Source organism: Grampus griseus (genome assembly GCF_964374135.1).
Source record: "Grampus griseus genome assembly, chromosome: 1".
Lineage (NCBI taxonomy): Eukaryota > Metazoa > Chordata > Mammalia > Artiodactyla > Delphinidae > Grampus > Grampus griseus.
In genome coordinates this window covers 117794949-117813900 of record NC_139017.1, presented here as the reverse complement: position 1 = coordinate 117813900, position 18952 = coordinate 117794949, and the positions used below count along the sequence as shown (strand labels likewise).

The following is an 18952-nucleotide window of genomic DNA, read 5'->3' as shown; positions in this document are numbered from 1 at the left end:
CAACAGTTTGACAGCTCCTCAGATGCTAAACATAGAGTTATCATATGATCCAACAATTCCACTCCTAGTTATATACCCAAGAGAAATAAACACATACATCCACATGTACATAAATGTGTACATAAATGTTCATAGCAGCATTATTCCTAATAGCCAAAAAAGTGGAAAAAAACGAAATGTCCATCAACTGATGAATGCATAAGTAAAATGTGATATACAACCACACAATGGAATATTATTCAGCTGTAAAGAACAATGAAGTACTGACACATGCAACGTGGGTAAACCTTGAAAACATGATGCTAAGTGAAAGAAACCAGTCACAAAAGACCACGTATTCCAATTCCATTTATATGAAATCTCTAGATTAGGGAAATCTTTGGAAACAGAAAGTAAATGGGAGAAGGTGGAAATGTGGAATGACTGCTAATGGGTATGGGGTTTCTTTCAGGGATGTTGAAATGCTTTAACATTAGGTGGTTGTGACCGTCACATAATCCTGTGAGTATACTAGAAAACCATTACATTGTGCACTTTAAAAGTGTGAATTTTAACGTGTATGAATTATACCTCAGTGAAGCCACAAAGAAAAAAAAAGAAAGAGAGAGAAGGGTAGGGGAAGAAAGGGAATGGAAGAGAGGAAGGTAGTGTCGAAAAGAGGAGAGGAAAGAAGATGAAAAAATGAGAAAAGCAAGAGCTGCTGTTGTGGGTTTTCTCCTCAATAAGAAATGAAGAATAAAGGAGGGGATAGAGAGAGATTTGGTTGTGGTTTTGGAATGGAAGATAATAAATCAATAGAACAAAGAGAAAGGGATTTAATAGACCACAACCATGGATTATAAATTGAATGTCTACAGTTTTTCTGGAGGGATAGTAAAAGATTACAATTCCTTTTATTTAATACTTTTATTTTTATACTATGTGTATACAACTCTGTAGAGACTGGGCCATGTAGGGCCTAACTCTTTATTAACATTATATTATAAAAGAGGTTTGTACAAAGAACACTCAAGAAAAATTACTTGATTTGACAGATAGCTTCAGGAATTTCACCAAAGGTGACATTTGAGCTGCCTCTCATAGGACAAATAAAAATCAGATGGAGATCCAAGAGGCAGGGTATTATGTGCTGAGGGATCTATTCATGTGAAAAAGCATAGCATAGCAGAGAAATATGAGGGAAATGAGGTGGAGAAATTGCACGGGGCAAGGAAGTAAAAGTTCTTTTCTATTATGCAATGAAGTTTTAACTTTATCCTATAAATAATAAGCCAGGGAATGTGTTAAAATGAGATATAATCAGATTTTCATTTTAGAAAGGTAAACAAGGCCTTTATGATGAGGTACATTCCCTCTACACACAGTTTGTTGAGAGATTTTATCATGAAAAGATGTCGAATTTAGTCAAATGCGTTTTCTGCACCTATTGCAATAATCACATGATTTTTATCTTTCATTTTGCTATGTGGTATATTACATTGATTGGTTTACAGATGGTGAACCATTCATACATATCAGGGATAAATCCTGCTTGATCACAGTACATGAGCCTTTTAGCATACTGTTGAATTCAGTTTGCTAATATTTTGTTGAGGATTTTTGCACCTATGTTAATCAGGGATATTGGCCTGTAATTTTCTCTTCTTGAAGACTCCTTGCCTGGTTTTGGTATCAAGGTAATGCTGGATTTGTAAAATGATCATGGAAGTGTCCCCTCCTCTTTATCTTTTGGGAGAGTTTGAGAAAAATAGGTATTAATTCTCTTTTAAATGTTTTTAGAATTCACCAGTGAAGCCATCTGGTCTTGGAATTTTGTTAGGAGGCTTTTGATACTGATGCAGTCTCCTTACAAGTAATTGGTCTGTTCAGATTTTCTGTCTTCATGATTCAGTCTTGGCATGTTGCATGTTTCTAGAAAAGTATCCATTTCTTCTAGGTTGTCCAAATTATTGGCATATAATTGTTCACAGTTATTTCTTATGATCCCATGAATTTCTGTGGTATCAGTTGTGATATCTCCTCTTCTTTCATTTATAATTTTGAGTCCTCTTTCTCAGTTTTAAAAATTGTCTTTTTAGTATATATTTCATTTATTTTCACCCTGGTCTTGGTTTTTTTCTTCCCTTTTCTGACTTCAGGCTTAGGTTTTTCATTTTCTTTCCCTCGAGGTGTAAAGTCAGGTTGAGATCTTCATTTTTTCTTAATGTAGGTATTTATTGCTGTGAACTTCCCTCTTACAACTGCTTATGTTGCATTCCGTAAGTTTTGGTATGTTGTGTTTCCATTGTCATTTATATCAAGATATTTTTCTCTTTTGATTTCTTCTTTGACCCATTGGTTGTTCAGTAGCATGTTATTTAATATCCACATATTTGTGAATTTTCCAGTTTTCTTCTTGTGATTAATTTCTAGTTTTATACCATTGTAATAGTTGGAAAAGATGCTTGATATTTTAATCTTCTTAAATTTACCAAAATTTTTGTGGCCCAGCATGTGATCAACCCTGGAGAATGTTCCATGTGCACTTGAGAAGAATGTATATTCTTGCTGTTGTATGCAATGTTCTGTAAAAGTCTATTAAGTCTGTTAATTCCATCTGATCTAACATGTAGTTTAAGTTGAATGCTTTCTTATTGATTTTCTGCCTGGATGATCTATCCATTGTTGAAAGTGAGTATTGAATTATCCAGCTATTATTATATTGCTGTCTATTTCTCCATTCAGAAGTTTTATTTGCTTTATATTTTTGGGTGCTCCTATGTCGTACGCATAAATATTTACAAATGATATATCCTCTTGATGAATTGACTACTTTATCATTATATAATGACCTTATTTGTCTCATTACAGTCTTCGGTTTAAAATTATGTTGTCTGATATAAGTATAGCTATCCCTGCTTTCTTTTGGTTCTATTTGTATAGAATATCTTATTCCATCCCTTCACTTTCAATGTACATGTGTCCTTAAAGCTGAAGTGAACCCCTTGTAGGCAGCATATAGTGTGGTCTTATATTTTTTAGCATCTTTATGGGAGTATAATTGCTTTACAGTGTTGTGTTAGCTTCCGATGTACAACAACGTGAATCAGCTATATGTATACATATATCCCCATATCCCCTCCCTCTTGCGTCTCCCTCCCACCCTCCGTATCCACCCTTCTAGGTGGTCACAAAGCACAGAGCTGATCTCCCTGTTCTATGCGACTGCTTCCCACTAGCTATCTATTTTACATTTGGTAGTGTATACATGTCAATGTCACTCTCTCACTTCGTCTCAGCTTACCCTTCCCCCTCCCCATGTCCTCAAGTCCATTCTCTACATCTGTGTCTTTATTCTTGTCCTGCCCCTAGGTTCTTCAGAACCTTTTTTTTTTTTTAGAGTCCATATATATGTGTTAGCATACGGTATTTGCTTTTCTCTGTCTGACTTACTTCACTCTGTATGACAGACTCTAGGTCCATCCACCTCACTACAAACAACTCAGTTTCGCTTCTCTTTATGGCTGAGTAATAATCCATTGTATATATGTGCCACATCTTCTTTATCCATTCATCTGTTGATGGACACTTATGTTGCTTCCATGTCCTGGCTATTGTAAATAGTGCTGCAATGAACATTGCAGTACATGACTCTTTTTGAATTATGGTTTTCTCAGGGTATATGCCCAGTAGGGGGATTGCTGGGTCATTTAGTAGTTTTATTTTTATTTTTATAAGGAACCCCCATACTGTTCTCCATAGTGGCTGTATCAATTTACATTCCCACCAACAGTGTAGGAGGGTTCCCTTTCCTCCACACCCTCTCCAGCATTTATTGTTTGTAGATTTTTTGATGATGGCCATTCTGACTGGTGTGAGGTGATATCTCATTGTCGTTTTGATTTGCATTTCTCTAATGATTAGTGATGTTGAGTATTCTTTCATGTGTTTGTTGGCAATCTGTATATCTTCTCTGGAGAAATGTCTATTTAGGTCTTCTGCCCATTTTTGAATTGGGTTGTTGCTTTTTTGATTTTGAGCTGCATGAGCTGCTTGTAAATTTTGGAGATTAATCCTTTGTCACTTGCTTCATTTGCAAATATTTTCTCCCATTCTGAGGGCTGTCTTTTCGTCTTGTTTATGGTTCTTTCATTTATGATTTTATTTAGTTGAGTCTTGTTTTTTTCTTGGTAAGTCTAGCTAAAGATTTGCCAATCTTGTTTATCTTTTCAGAGAACCAGTTCTGAGTTTTCCTGACCTCTTCTGTTGTCTTTTTAGTCTTCATTTCACTTATTTCTCCACTCATTTTTGTTATTTCCTTCCTTCTACTGATTTTGGGCTTCATTTGTTCTTTTTCCAGCTCCTTGAGGTGTAAATTTAGGTTTCATAAAATCATTTTCTATGAATCATTTTTCATAATAATGTAATGTAGTATTCCTGGCTCTATTACTAATGCTAGAGAAGACAGAACTAGAGTACTATTTGAAAAAGGAATGGAAGAAAAAAAAATCAGGTACCAAAAAGATTAATGTTGTTTTGTACCAAATTTATCAGCTTAAAATTACAATTCTATCATCATTTTTTCCCCTATTTAACTGAGAGAAAAATATGGATGCTACCAAGAGTTTTGAACTTGACTCAAAGTTACTTTATCTCAAACTATGGTCATGATTCTTAGTAACCTCAATATCCACAGAAATGATCCTTCCATTAACCTGGCCTCTCAGTCTTTGTCTTCCTTCCCCACAATAATATTGTTTTCCACTCTGCTTCAAGTGCTTATTCCCACGATGATGCCCTAGAGCTTGTCTTTATTTTCCTGCATTCTTCCACCTGACTACTACTCTCTTTTTGGCTCATTCTTTCCAATATTCTAGTTCCATTAATTTTTCAAACTCACTAGATATGCCAACGCATTAGAACGAGTACCTCTGCAGGGTCCCTCATACCTTCACAATCTCACTCCCAGGAAGTTTGAGAAAAAAGAAGATAGTCTATGTTCTTCCCTGGTGGTGCAGTGGTTAAGACTCCACGCTCCCAACACAGGGGCCCTGGGTTCGATCCCTGGTCAGGGAACTAGATCCCACATGCATGTCACAACTAAGAGTCCGCATGCCACAACTAAGGGGCCTGCCTGACACAACTAAGACCAAATAAATAAACAAATATTAAAAAAGAAAGAAAGAAAGAAAATATTCTATACTTGTAAGAGATAGGGTAGGGGATTCCTGGAGAAAGAGAACCAGGCATGGCTTTCTTGACATAGAGAAGCCATTTTTGGCCTAAGCCATTTTGTGACCTAAGCCTGATTACAATACTTATCCTTGAACAGATCTCAGTAATTAATGATCTTAAGGGGACAAAAGAATGCAGAAGCAAATGACTTACTGGGCAAAAGAAGTAACCATAGCAAAGATAATATATCAGTTGCAAAGACTCCCATTTCTGTTTCAGTGGTAAAGATTAGCCTGAAGAGCTCAACAACAGATCAACTGGAACCTAAGGGAGGATGATGTTGACCTTTTCTGACTCCTGTGACTTTAACCAACGAAAGCTTGGACTCTGTTGACCACCCAATCCCCTTCATGTATATGCATGTACTCTTAGCTTAAAAATTCCCCAATTTTGCTGTTTGGGGAGACACTGTTGTGGGAAAGATCCCTGGTGTTCCCCTACTTGCTGCAGGTAAGAAATCCTTCCTTCTCCTGAGCTTTGGCTTGGTTGTGTCTTTTGGCTCAACACCCACCAAAAGGCGAACCCAGTTTTGGGGTAACATACTTACAAAATAATTTTTCATTCTTTTCTCAAATTTCCAATATCCCCTCACTCTCTGTTGATAATCTTACTTCCCATTTCATTGGGAAATAGAAACAATCAGCAGAAAATCTCCAACTATTCCCTCCATCACATCTACCAAATTATCAGCATCTGAACTTACATACTCTTACCTTCTTACCTGTGTGAGTATCTTTTCCTCAGAAATGTATGAAGGAATATAAAATTTTTTCCCTCAACTCCAAAGGAATCTCTGGTCTACCTTCAGCTTATTCAAGGGCCCCAGGTTAAGAACCACTAACCTAAAGAATGGCCTGTCATTTATGTCATATTCCCATGAGTTAGGGGGAGATGGCAGGGAACAAAGGAACATTGGGGAGAGATATTTGAACTGTTGTACCTAAAAATGTAGTAAAAGGTTTGTGGAACAGTGCCCAATTAATATAAAGGTATTTATTAAGAGCCGATTCTGGAACCACACAACCCAGATTGGGACTTGAACCCATGTGCTGGGACTCAAACCCAGCCAAAACCCAGAATGGGACTTGAACCCACAGTCTTTTAATTGAGATCACACACCTGGTCTCAGGACTTAATGAAGCTCAGGTTCTTTTTTTTGTGTGTGGTACACAGGCCTCTCACTGTTGTGGCCTCTCCCGTTGCAGAGCACAGGCTCTGGACGCGCAGGCTCAGCGGCCATGGCTCACGGGCCCAGCCGCTCCGCGGCATGTGGGATCTTCCCGGACCGGGGCATGAACCCGTGTCCCCTGCATCAGCAGGCGGACTCTCAACTACTGTGCCACCAGGGAAGCCCGAAGCTCAGGTTCTTGATGTCTCATCACAGAGAGGACTTCAGTGACAGACAAAGTGATAAGCAAGAAGTGGATTTATCTAGAGAACCACACTCCACAGACAGAGTGTGGGCCATCTCAGAAGGCAAGAGTGGGCCTCTGGGTATGGGGTTGTCAGTTTTTATAGGGGTGGGTAGTTTCATAGGCTAATGAGTGGGAGGAGTATTCCAGCTATTTTGGGGAAGGGGTGGGGATTTCCAGGAACTGGGCCACTGTCCACTTTTTGACTTTTATAGTTGGCCTTGGAACTCTCATGGTGCCTGTGGGTGTGTCATTTAGCTTGCTGATGTGTTATACTGAGGCTCAAGGTCTAGTGGAAGTCGATTAGTCTGTCATCTTGGACCTATTTGGTTCTAATCAGTTTATGTCATGTCCTCGGGCTATGTCATTCTTTTAAAGGTTGTGCCCTGCCCCTTCCCTCCTGTTTCAATTCCATGTCTACCAAGGGGCAAAATTTAGTAGAAAGATTGTTTAGCATAACACCACATATCACTGAAACGGAGGACTCTGATACAAAAGCCTTTCCATGTCCCCCATTTCCTGTTTGTAGGAAAAAGGTTTCAGCTCCTAGCCCTTCCCTGAATTCCAAAAGGCAGATTCAAACAGTTACTAATTAGAAGAGTGAGAGAATGCAGAAACAAAAGAAAGGCAGTTAAGAAACACTGCAGAGATGGAGCAGGGTCCTGGTTCCTGTTCAAGGGATATACATAGCAATCTGATACAAACTCTGAGTTCTTCTAGGGGAACTAAGTGCCCTCGCCCAGGTGGAAGATGGTAACCTCATGCTTAGCACAAGCACATGGACCCCAGACTGGCTGAAACCAAAAGGCTGATAATTGAGATTCCTGGAACACCACCCTGTTACCTCACCACCAACCAATCAGAGGAAGATCACACATAGTGCAGACCTCCCCTCAAACTTTGCCTATAAAAACTCTTCCCCAGAAACCATTGGGGAGTTCAGGCCTTTTGAGCACAAGCCACCCATTTTCCTTGCTCAGCCCTGCAATGAGCATTTCTCTGTTCCAAACTATGATGACGTTTTGGTTTGTTTGGCCTCACTGTGTCTTGGGTACATGAACTTGGGTTCAATAACATCACCCTATAGATTGCTCCTTAATTACAAAGGGAAAAATATACCTTTACCATAGAAAGAAATGACCTTAATTGGTCAGCACGTTAATCAGTCAAACTTACCATCACAAATAATGGGACAAACCTAACATTAAACACCTCCTAATGTGATACAACATGAATTACACAGTATGACAAAAAGTATCCTTGCCAAATATATTTAACCTTAACTACTCGAGCCTCTCATAACTAGCAGTTTATAGGAAATACAAGGTCTAGAAGCAAAAATAAGTACAATCAGACAACTCAGAATTAGGCCATTCTTCAAGACAACTGGTTGGTTTCTTAAGGAAAAAATCAAAATTACTGGATTACAAGTTTTTGGTTAAAAGAAATCAAAGAAAGTTAAAACCTAACTGCAACAGGCAATCACTGATATGATCTTAGTTCAAAAACAAACAGCATACAAAAGTCATTTTGCAGACAACCAGGGAAATCTAAGTATTAACTGGATATTAACTTAGAGAATAACTATTAATTTTCTTCCATGTGATAAAGGTTTTGTGGTTATGTAGGACAATGTCCTCATAGAAGATATATAGCAAAAATACTCAGAGGTGAAGTGCCTTAATGTCTACAGCTTATGGTTCTCACAAAAACAAAAACAACCAGCAAACACAAACACACACACACATATATGTACATACAAACATATAAATAAAACATGACATATAATAACAATTTTTAAATTTAGTGATGGGCATATGTGTGATTTTGTATTTTTTGTTCATCTTTTCTGTGTTTAAAATGCTCACAATAAGAAATTGGAAAAAAGAAGTCAAATCCTACCCATCTTTAACAGTCCATTTTGTGTTTTACCTACCTCTTCGAGAGCTTCCTTGCTGATTCCAGGACAAGTTGCATTCTCCCTTTACTGAATTTCCCTGGTACTTTTAATTTAGCTCTTAATTAATGTTCTGTCTTGTACTCAGTCTGCAATAAATACATCTTAAATTTCCAGAAGACAAAGTGGAAGGTTCTTGTAGGGGAGTACAGTAACAGGATATAGAAGGTAAACAATTGACTTAGAATTAGATTATGGTCAGCCTCTACTAGGCAAGAAAAGTTAAGTTAGTGACAAGATTTAGGGGTGAGTGCTGAGGGCCTAAAATTAGGATGGTACAATAAAAATGAAAAGTCCTGGGAATTACGGGAAACATTTATACTCTCGACTTGCACTGGGCTTTTACTAGCTTTCACAAAGAGCCACCAAACCTTGACAGCTTTAAAAATCCCCCGGCTTTGAAACACCACAGTTATCTCAGAACTCAGGGTCTAACTGGAAAGGGTGACTTTAAATATAATTCTTCAGGCAGACATTGACTTCCAACATTAATTCGCTGAGTCAGAAGCTTTAGATAGGCTCACCTTGCACCCTTATTTCTACACACGTGTACAGTAATAAGTAGCCTTGGAAATATGCCGGAAGATCAAATTTACTTCGTTGATTAAATTCCCTTTGTTTAAATTTTCTTCAACACAAAACATCGTTTAGCTTTGTGTCCAGCGTTTGAGAGTAAAGTATACTTTGAATCGTCAAGGCAGAAATGATTTGGGTTTGATAGGTTTCTCCGGGTTAAAAGTCAAGGTCGAAAGCCAGGGAGACGTCTTTTCGCCAGGCTCCTCACCTCGCCCTCTCACCCAGATTCTCCGCCAGCCCGGTGCCCCGCCAGTTCCCCGCTTGGCGCCAGCAGCCCGCCCAGTTCCCGCCCCCCTCGCCATTGCCGCCCTCCCGGTTTCTTCTCCACACCGCTGTCAGCCTCAGCTTCCCCCCAAGAGGGCGCATCGTCTAAAATCAAAGGACAAGCGGGAAGCGAACCCTTTTCAGGGACCACCCCTCGCGGCTCTTCAGGCACCAAGGCCGCCAAGATGGCGCTGAAGGCGCAGGCGAGGTCACCTATTGAGCGTTCGGAGGCCCCGCCCCCTGGGCCCCGCCCACACCCTGGAGGGTGGTCTGTGCCAGACATGGGCGGGGCCAGACGGGTCCAGCGTCCTACGTGTCAGCGGTCTTGGCACAAACTGGTAGATTAGAGACTGAGTAGCCGGACGGAGAGTCAACATGGCAGCGCTGTTTAGGCGAAGCTGCGGGGTGAGAGGAAGAGCAGAGCTCGGCGCGGGTGGGAAATGGAGCTTGTGGTGTTTGGCGAGGGGGACCTGGACCGGAAATAGGTGTGGCGGGGGGGGCGGTGTGGGAAGCGGTGATAAGGAAGGAGTCCGCTTCGGGGCGCCTTAGCCCTCCTTACCCCACCTCTGGCAGTAGCCTGGATTCCGGACCCTGACTTTCACGCCCACCCCCTCCTCTCCTTGTGGGACGGAATGCTTCCTGCGTTTTCACTTTCCTCTATCCCCTCGGCAACTGCCCCCGATATAGGCGGCGTCCACTTTTGAGAATATCGCTTATCTTTCTCTGGCCCGAGACCCTTCCAAAGGTTTTCCGGAGGAATCCCATCCTATCTCGAAGTAAATCCATCTCTGAATTGGCCGGTGCCTCAGAATTACAACCCTGAACTAACTAGTTTTTGCTGAACTAGTATGTCTTGGGGAAAACTCTCTACTGGCGTTCTATCCCCAGCCTAAGAAGAAGGTCATAAAGTAAATTTTATTCTGCAATTGATGTATACTACAACAGCGGTCCCCAACCTTTTTTTCGCACAAGGGACCGGTTTCATGGAAGACGAATTTTTTCCATGGGGGTGGGGGGATGGTTCAGGAGGTAATGCGAGCGATGCAGAGCCCAGGTGAAGATTCGCTCGCTAGCCCACCACGCACCTCCTGTTGTGCGTCTTGGTTCGTAACAGGCTGCGGCCTGGTATCCTGCGGCCCCGGGGGTTGAGGACCCCTGTACTACAAATTGCAGCCTGCCAAGTCACGGGGAAAAGGAAAACGGAGCAGCTGCTCATTAGGATACTTAAAAAGTTTAATATGCTTTTGCTTTCGTAATATGGAGGGAGACGCCTCCACGTCGTGTACGTTAAAAAAAGAGGAAAGTAAATCATACGGCACAATTTTCTTTGAAGCTTTTTTGTATATTCTAGTGTTGTCTCACAGATTTTAAATTGTCTCAGTCACTAGATATATTTTGCTAGCTTTATTATTTATATAGTCACACAAGACTGCCATTTAAATGTCATTTATAATTAAGAACGTTATGCCCTGTACCAAAATAGTAGCAGATTTAGAATTTAGAGTAATTCTAATGGATTTTTGCCCAATATTTGTCATTGTTATGCAGGTTAATGGACTCTGAATGCAGAGATTGGGGGATTTAAAAAATGATTTTAAACTCTGACACCAGAAAAAAGGAGGGATTTCTCAATCTTGCAAAAAAAGGAAATAGAAAAACCTATCCAGAAAACTTATACCCCTGTATCTCTTGACACTCCCATAAAACTAAGACTAATTCCTAAGAAATATGCAAAAGTCTTTAATTATATCTGTGCTGTTATTGCAGAGTTAATGCTTGATTAAAGTTGCTGCCTTTTGGAGGTTTGGAATTCCATTGTTCTGATCAGAGAGCTCACAGTAGTAACCAATATTTATATAGCATTACGCTTCCAAGATATTATCTTATTTTAATCATCTCTGCAATTACCCAGTAAGATTAGCCTCATTTTCCAGGTTTGAAAAGTTAATTAACAGGGCTTTGGGCATTGTTCCCTGGCTGTAGCTACCTTTGTACTTTGTTTTACATAACATGTTTTCCTGAAAAATCATATGTAAACTTTTTGTAAATTATTTTAGATACACTAATAATTCCCTATTTAAAGTCTCCCAGCAGACCATTTTACCTGTATTGTGAGGTCTAATTTTGTGCAATGCTGTCAAAACACATTTAGAAGGGTCAAGTTTTTTGGTCTGATTTTTGTGGGGGTTTTTTTGTTTGTTTGTTTTTTGGAATCTAATAACCAATTAGGATACTTAAATTGAAAGCGCAGTATAGCAAGGTGGTTGATGGCATGAGTTCATGATAGTAAATGTTAGAATAATAATCCTGGTTCCTAATAGTAAGTAGAGTGACCTTGGCCAATTTTACTTGACTTTTCTGAGCCTCAGTTTCTACATATGCAACATAAGAATAAAAATAGTTCCTTAATCTTAGGATTGACCGAAAGATTCAGTGCATTAATATGTGGAATGTGACTAAAGAAGAATAGGTTTGGTCTATGATGACTGGACAATGAGTATCAGAGAAACCATGTTTTACTTCCAAAATAAAATTAATGAAAATTGCAAAGAAGATATGAATTTTTGTACTCTATTTTTTTCAAAATTGTAGTATAAAGTATGTTATCACTTTGAAAGGGTTATTTAAATTAAGATATTTGACAGTCTTCATTGTCACCTTAAATGTAGATAATTCTGTTTACAAGTTCAAGTTGTCATCTACAAAGTGGACACTTTCTTTTCACAGATTTTGAAAAACATAAGCAAGTTCAATTCTTGATCTTTTAGTATATTGTTGAGTTGCTCTTTTCTTTCAATGTCTAGCTTACTAGAATTTAGTTCCATCAAATTCCTTGAAGTATAAATTGTGTAATTTTGGCTGTCCTCAAACATTTACTTGGGAGTTCCAGTATGATTTCCAGTTTGATAACTTTAATAAATGCGAGTGGTTACTTTTTGTGTACATTGAACTGTTGTGAGTATAAAAATGGATTGCAAAGGAATAATATCTGCTTATATTTTTTATATATATTTTTTGAAGAAATATGCATGTATTTCAGGTATTAAGACAAGTAGTATATTAATGGTTTAGAATAGGGTTGACACTGTAAAGAGACAGTAAATATTTCTGGCTTTGTGGACCTTATGGTTTCACAACTCTGCTGTGAAAGCAGCAATAGACAATATGGTATGGCTGTGTTCCTACAGAATTTTATTTACAAAACTGGTGGGTACCATAGTGTGCTTACCCTTGGCTTAGAATATTCTAAGAATACTTACAGACAACAGCAGAAAATATAGAAAATTGTTTTAGGCTAATTTGTTTTATTAAATAAAGTGAGGTATCGTAGAAAATGGGATCCTCCAAGGGGAAGATTCCCAGAGGCATTCCTGGGAGGCTCTCCAGAGACAGGGTATCAAAGTTGATGGACTAGGCAACTCTTGAATGTATGGTACCATACTATTGTTGCCCCCCCCACCCCCGTTCCAACTCCCCAATCACAAATGTTCTAGAACTTGTAGATGAGATTTCTCGAATAGTGGTTCTAAGTCTACCACTACCCCTGATTGGTATTTGTCTTGGAAACACTCCATGTTAGTAGTGCAAATACTACTAATCAGTTTTAGTTGCATTGCATTTTCTTTTCTTTTCTTTTTTTTTTTTGCGGTACGCGGGCCTCTCACTGTTGTGGCCTTTCCGGTTGCGGAGCACAGCCTCCAGACGTGCAGGCTCAGCGGCCATGGCTCACGGGCCCAGCCACTCCGCGGCATGTGGGATCTTCCCGGACCGGGGCACGAACCCGCGTCCCCCGCATCGGCAAGCGGACTCTCAACCACTGCGCCACCAGGGAAGCCCTGCATTACATTTTTTAAAAATTTTATTTTATTTATTTATTTTTTATACAGCAGTTTCTTATTAGTTATCTATTTCATACATATTAGTGTATACATGTCAATCCCAGTCTCTCAATTCATCCCCCCCCACAGCATTCCCCCCTTGGTGTCCATACGTTTGTTCTCTACGTCTGTGTCTCTATTTCTGCCTTGCAAATGGTTCATCTGTACCATTTTTCTAGATTTTCCATATATGTGTTAATATACAATATTTGTTTTTCTCTTTCTGACTTACTTCACTCTGTATGACAGTCTCTAGGTCCATCCATGTCTCTACAAATGACCCAATTTTGTTCCTTTTTATGGCCGAGTAATATTCCATTGTATATATGTACCACATCTTCTTTATTCATTCATCCGTCAGTGAGCATTTAGGTTGCTTCCATGACCTGGCTATTGTAAATAGTGCTGCAGTGAACATTGGGGTGCTTGTGTCTTTTTGAATTGTTTTCTCTGGCTGTGTGCCCAGCAGTGGGGTTGCTGGGTCATGTGGTAATTCTATTTTTAGTTTTTTTAAGGAACCTCCATACTGCTCTCCATAGTGGCTGTATCAATTTGCATTCCCACCAGCAGTGCAAGAGGGTTCCCTTTTCTCCACACCCTCTCCAGCATTTGTTGTCTGTAGATTTTCAGATGATGCCCATTCTAACGGGTGTGAGGTGATACCTCATTGTAGTTTTGATTTGCATTGCTCTAATAATTAGTGATGTTAAGCAGCTTTTCATGTGCCTCTTGGCCATCTGTATGTCTTCTTTGGAGAAATGTCTATTTAGGTCTTCTGCCCATTTTTGGATTGGGTTGTTTTTTTAATATTGAGCTGCATGAGCTGTTTATATATTTTGGAGATTAATCCTTTGCCTATTGATTCATTTGCAAATATTTTCTCCCATTCTGAGGGTTGTCTTTTTGTCTTGTTTATGGTTTCCTTTGCTGTGCAAAAGCTTTTAAGTTTCATTAGGTCCCATTTGTTTGTTTTTATTTCCATTACTCTAGGAGGAGGGTCAAAAAACATCTTGCTGTGATTTATGTCAGAGTGTTCTTCCTATGTTTTCCTCTAAGAGTTTTATAGTGTTCGGTCTTACATTTAGGTCTTTAATCCATTTTGAGTTTATTTTTATGTATGGTGTTAGGGAGTGTTCTAATTTCATTCTGCTACATGTAGCTGTCCAGTTTTCCCAGCACCACTTACTGAAGAGACTGTCTTTTCTCCATTGTATATCCTTGCCTCCATTGTCATAGATTAGTTGACCATATTTGTGTGTCTGTCTCAGGGTTTTGTATCCTGTTCCATTGATCTGTATTTCTGTTTTTGTGCCAGTATCATACTGTCTTGATTACTGGAGCTTTGTATTATAGTCTGAAGTCAGGGAGTCTGATTCCTCCAGCTCCATTTTTTTTTCCTCAAGAGTACTTTGGCTATTGGGGGTCTTTTGTGTCTCCATACAAATTTTACGATTTTTGTTCTAGTTCTGTAAAAAATGCCATTGGTAATTTGATAGGGATTGCATTGAATCTGTAGATTCCTTTGGGTAGTAGAGTTATTTTCACAATATTGATTCTTCCAATCTAAGAACATGGTATATCTCTCCATCTGTTTGTGTTTGTGTCATCTTTGTGTCATCTTTGATTTCTTTCATCAGTGTCTTATAGTTTTCCAAGTACAGGTCTTTTGCCTCCTTAGGTAGGTTTATTCTTAGGTATTTTATTCTTTTTGTTGCAATGGTTAATGGGATTCTTTCCTTAATTTCTCTTTCTGATCTTTCGTTGTTAGTATATAGGAATGCAAGAGATTTCTGTGCATTAATTTTATATCCTGCAACTTTACTGAATTCATTGATTAGCTCTAGTAGTTTTCTGGTGGCATTTTTAGGATTATCTATTTATAGTATCATGTCATCTGCAAACAGTGACAGTTTTACTTCTTTTCTGATTTGTATTCCTTTTATTTCTTTTTCTTCTCTGATTGCTGTGGCTAGGACTGCCAAAACTATGTTGAATAAGAGTGGAGAGAGTGGATATCCTTGTCTTGTTCCTGATCTTAGAGGAAATGCTTTCAGCTTTTCACCATTGAGAATGATGTTTGCTGTGGGTTTGTCATACATGGCCTTTATTTTGTTGAGGTAGTTTCCCTCTGTGCCCGCTTTCTGGAGAGTTTTTGTTGTAAATGTGTGTTGAATTTTGTCAAAAGCTTTTTCTGCATCTATGGAGATGATCATATGGTTTTCATTCTTCAGTTTGTTAATACGGTATATCACATTGATTGATTTGCATATATTGAAGAATCTTTGCATCTCTCGGAAAAATCCCACTTGATCATGGTGTATGATTCTTTTAATGTGTTTTTGGACTCTGTTTGCTAGTATTTTGTTGAGGATTTTTGCATCTATATTCATCAGTGATATTGGTCTGCAATTTTCTTTTTTTGTAGTATCTTTGTCTGGTTTTGGTATCAGGGTGATGGTGGCTTCATAGAATGAGTTTGGGAGTGTTCCTTCCTCTGCACTTTTGTGGAGGAGTTTGAGAAGGATAGGTGTTAGCTCTTCTCTAAATGTTTGATAGAATTCACCTGTGAAGCCATCTGGTCCTGAACTTTTGTTTGTTGGAAGATTTTTAATCACAGTTTCAATTTCATTACTTGTGATTGGTCTGTTCATATTTTCTATTTCTTCCTGGTTCAGTCTTAGAAGGTTATACCTTTCTAACAATTTGTCCATTTCTTCCAGATTGTCCATTTTATTGGCATAGAGTTTCTTGTAGTAGTCTCTTATGTTGCTTTGTATTTCTGTGGTGTCTGTTGTAACTTCTCCTTTTTCATTTCTAATTTTATTGATTTGACTCCTCACTCTTTTTCTTGATGAGTCTGGCTAAAGGTTTATCAATTTTGTTTATCTTCTCAAAGAACCAGCTTTTAGTTTTATTGATCTTTGCTATTGTTTTCTTTGTTTCTATTTCATTTATTTCTGCTCTGATCTTTATGATTTCTTTCCTTCTATTAACTTAGGGTTTTCTTTGTTCTTCTTTCTCTAGTTTCTTTAGGTGTAAGGTTAGATTGTTTATTTGAAATTTTTCTTGTTTCTTGAGGTAGGGTTGTATTGCTATAAACTTCCCTCTTAGAACTGCTTTTGCTGCATCCCATAGGTTTTGGTTCGTCATGTGTTCATTGTCATTTGTCCCTAGGTGTTTTTTGATTTCCTATTTGATTTCTTCAGTGATCTCTTGGTTATTTAGTAATGTATTGTTTTGCCTCCATGTGTTTGTGTTTTTTACTTTTTTTTTCCCCTGTAATTTATTTCTAATCTCATACTGTTGTGGTCGGAAAACATGCTTGATGTGATTTCAGTTTTCTTAAATTTACCGAGGCTTGATTTGTGACCCAAGATGTGATCTGTCCTGGAGAATGTTTCATGTGCACTTGAGAAGAAAGTGTAATCTGTTGTTTTCAGATGGTCCTTTAAATATCAATTGAATCTATCTGGTCTATGGTGTCTTTTAAATCTTGTGTTTCCTTATTTTCTGGATGATCTGTCCATTGGTGTAAGTGAGGTGTTAAAGTTCCCTATTATTGTGTTACTGTGGATTTTCTCTTTTATAGGTGTTAGCATTTGCCTTATGTGTTGAGGTGCTCCTATGTTAGGTGCATATATATTTATAATTGTTATATCTTCTTCTTGGATTGATCCCTTGATCATTATGTAGTGTCCTTTCTTGTCTCTTGTAACATTCTTTATTTTAAAGTCTATTTTATCTGATATGATTGTTGCTACTCCAGCTTTCTTTTGATTTCCATTTGCATGGAATATCTTTTTCCATCCCCTCACTTTCAGTCTGTATGCATCCCTAGTTCTGAACTGAGTCTCTTGCAGACAGCATATACATGGGCCTTGTTTTTGTATCTATTCAACAAGCCTGTGTCTTTTGGTTGGAGCATTAAATCCATTCACATTTAAGGTGATTATTGAAATGTATGTTCCTATCACCATTTTCTTAATTGTTTTGAGTTTGTTTTTGTAGGACCTTTTCTTTTGTGTTTCCCACTTAGAGAAGTTCCTTCAGCATTTGTTGTAGAGCTGGTTTGGTGCTGCTGAATTCTCTTAGCTTTTGCTTGTCTGAAGCTTTTGTTTTCTCCATTGAATCTGAATGAGATCCTTGCTGGGTAGAGTAATCTTGGTTATAGGTGCTTCCCTTTCATCACTTTAAATATATCATGCCACTCCCTTTTGGCTTGTAGAGTTTATGCTAAGAAATCAGCTGTTAAGCTTATGGGAGTTCCCTTGTATATTGTTTGTCCTTTTTCCCTTGTTCCTTTTAATAATTTTTCTTTGTCTTTAATTTTTGTCAGTTTGATTACTGTGTGTCTTGGCGTGTTTCTCCTTAGGTTTATCCTACCTGGGACTTGGGTGCTCCCTGGACTTGGGTGGCTATTTCCTGGACTTGGGTGGCTTCCTGGACTTGGGTGGCTATTTCCTTTCCCATGTTAGGGAAGTTTTCGACTATAATCTCTTCAAATATTTTCTCGGGTCCTTTCTCTGTCTCTTCTCCTTCTCGTACCCCTATAATATGAATGTTGTTGCGTTTAATGTTGTCCCAGAGGTCTCTAAGGCTGTCTTCATTTCTTTTCATTCTTTTTTTTAATTCTTTCCGCTGCAGTGAATTCCACCATTCTGTTTTTCAGGTCACTTATCCGTTCTTCTGCCTCAGTTATTCTGCTATTGATTCCTTCTAGTGTAGTTTTCATTTCAGTTATTGTATTGTTCATCTCTGTTTATTTGTTCTTTAATTCTCCTAGGTGTTTGTTTTTTAATTCTTCTAGGTCTTTGCTAAACATTTCTTGCATCTTCTTGATCTTTGCTGCCATTATTTTTCCGAGGTCCTAGATCATCTTCACTATCATTATTCTGAATTCTTTTTCTGGAAGGTTGCCTATCTCCACTTCATTTAGTTGTTTTTCTGGGGTTTTGTCTTGTTCCTTTATCTGGTACATAGTCTTCTGCCTTTTCATTTTGTCTGTCTTTCTGTGAATGTGGTTTTTGTTCCACAGGCTACAGAATTGTAGTTTTTCTTGCTTCTCCTGTCTGCCCTCTGATGGATGAGTCTATCTAAGAGGCTTGTGCCAGCTTTCTGATGGGAGGGACTGGTGGTGGGTAGAGCTGGCTGTTGCTCTGTTGGGCAGAGCTCAGTAAAACTTTAATCCACTTGTCTGCTGATGGGTGTGGCTGAGTTCCCTCCCTGTTGGGTGTTTGGCCTGAGGCGACTCAGCACTTGCACCTACCCGGCTCTTTGGTGGGGCTAATGGCAGACTCTGGGAGGGCTCACACCAAGGTGTACTTCCCAGAACTGCTGCCAGTGTCCTTGTCCCCGTGGTGAGCCACAACCACCCCCCACCTCTGCAGGAGACCCTCCAACACTAGCAGGTAGGTCTGGTTCAGTCTGCTACAGGGTCACTGCTCCTTCCCCTGGGTCCCGATGTGCACACTACTTTGTGCCCTCCAAGAGTGGAGTCTCTGTTTCACCCAGTCCTGTTGAAATCTTGCAATCAAATCCCACTAGCCTTCAAAGTCTGATTCTCTGGGAATTCCTCCTCCCATTGCTGGACTCCCAGGTTGGGAAGCCTGACATGGGGCTCAGAACCTTCACTCCAGTGGGTGGACTTCTGA

The 18952-nt window shown here is 39.0% G+C and overlaps 1 protein-coding gene across 1 annotated transcript in view; it reads left to right on the top strand.

Moving 5' to 3' along the window:
• Positions 1–9709: 9709 nt before the first annotated feature.
• The window catches only part of ACADM (acyl-CoA dehydrogenase medium chain), a 48948-nt gene continuing 39705 nt past the window's right edge, over positions 9710–18952 (top strand). The window contains exon 1 of the mRNA XM_082680889.1: positions 9710–9828. Within this exon, the coding sequence (XP_082537015.1) occupies positions 9799–9828 (30 nt within the window). The 5' untranslated portion in view covers positions 9710–9798. The remainder of the gene's footprint in view (positions 9829–18952) is intronic.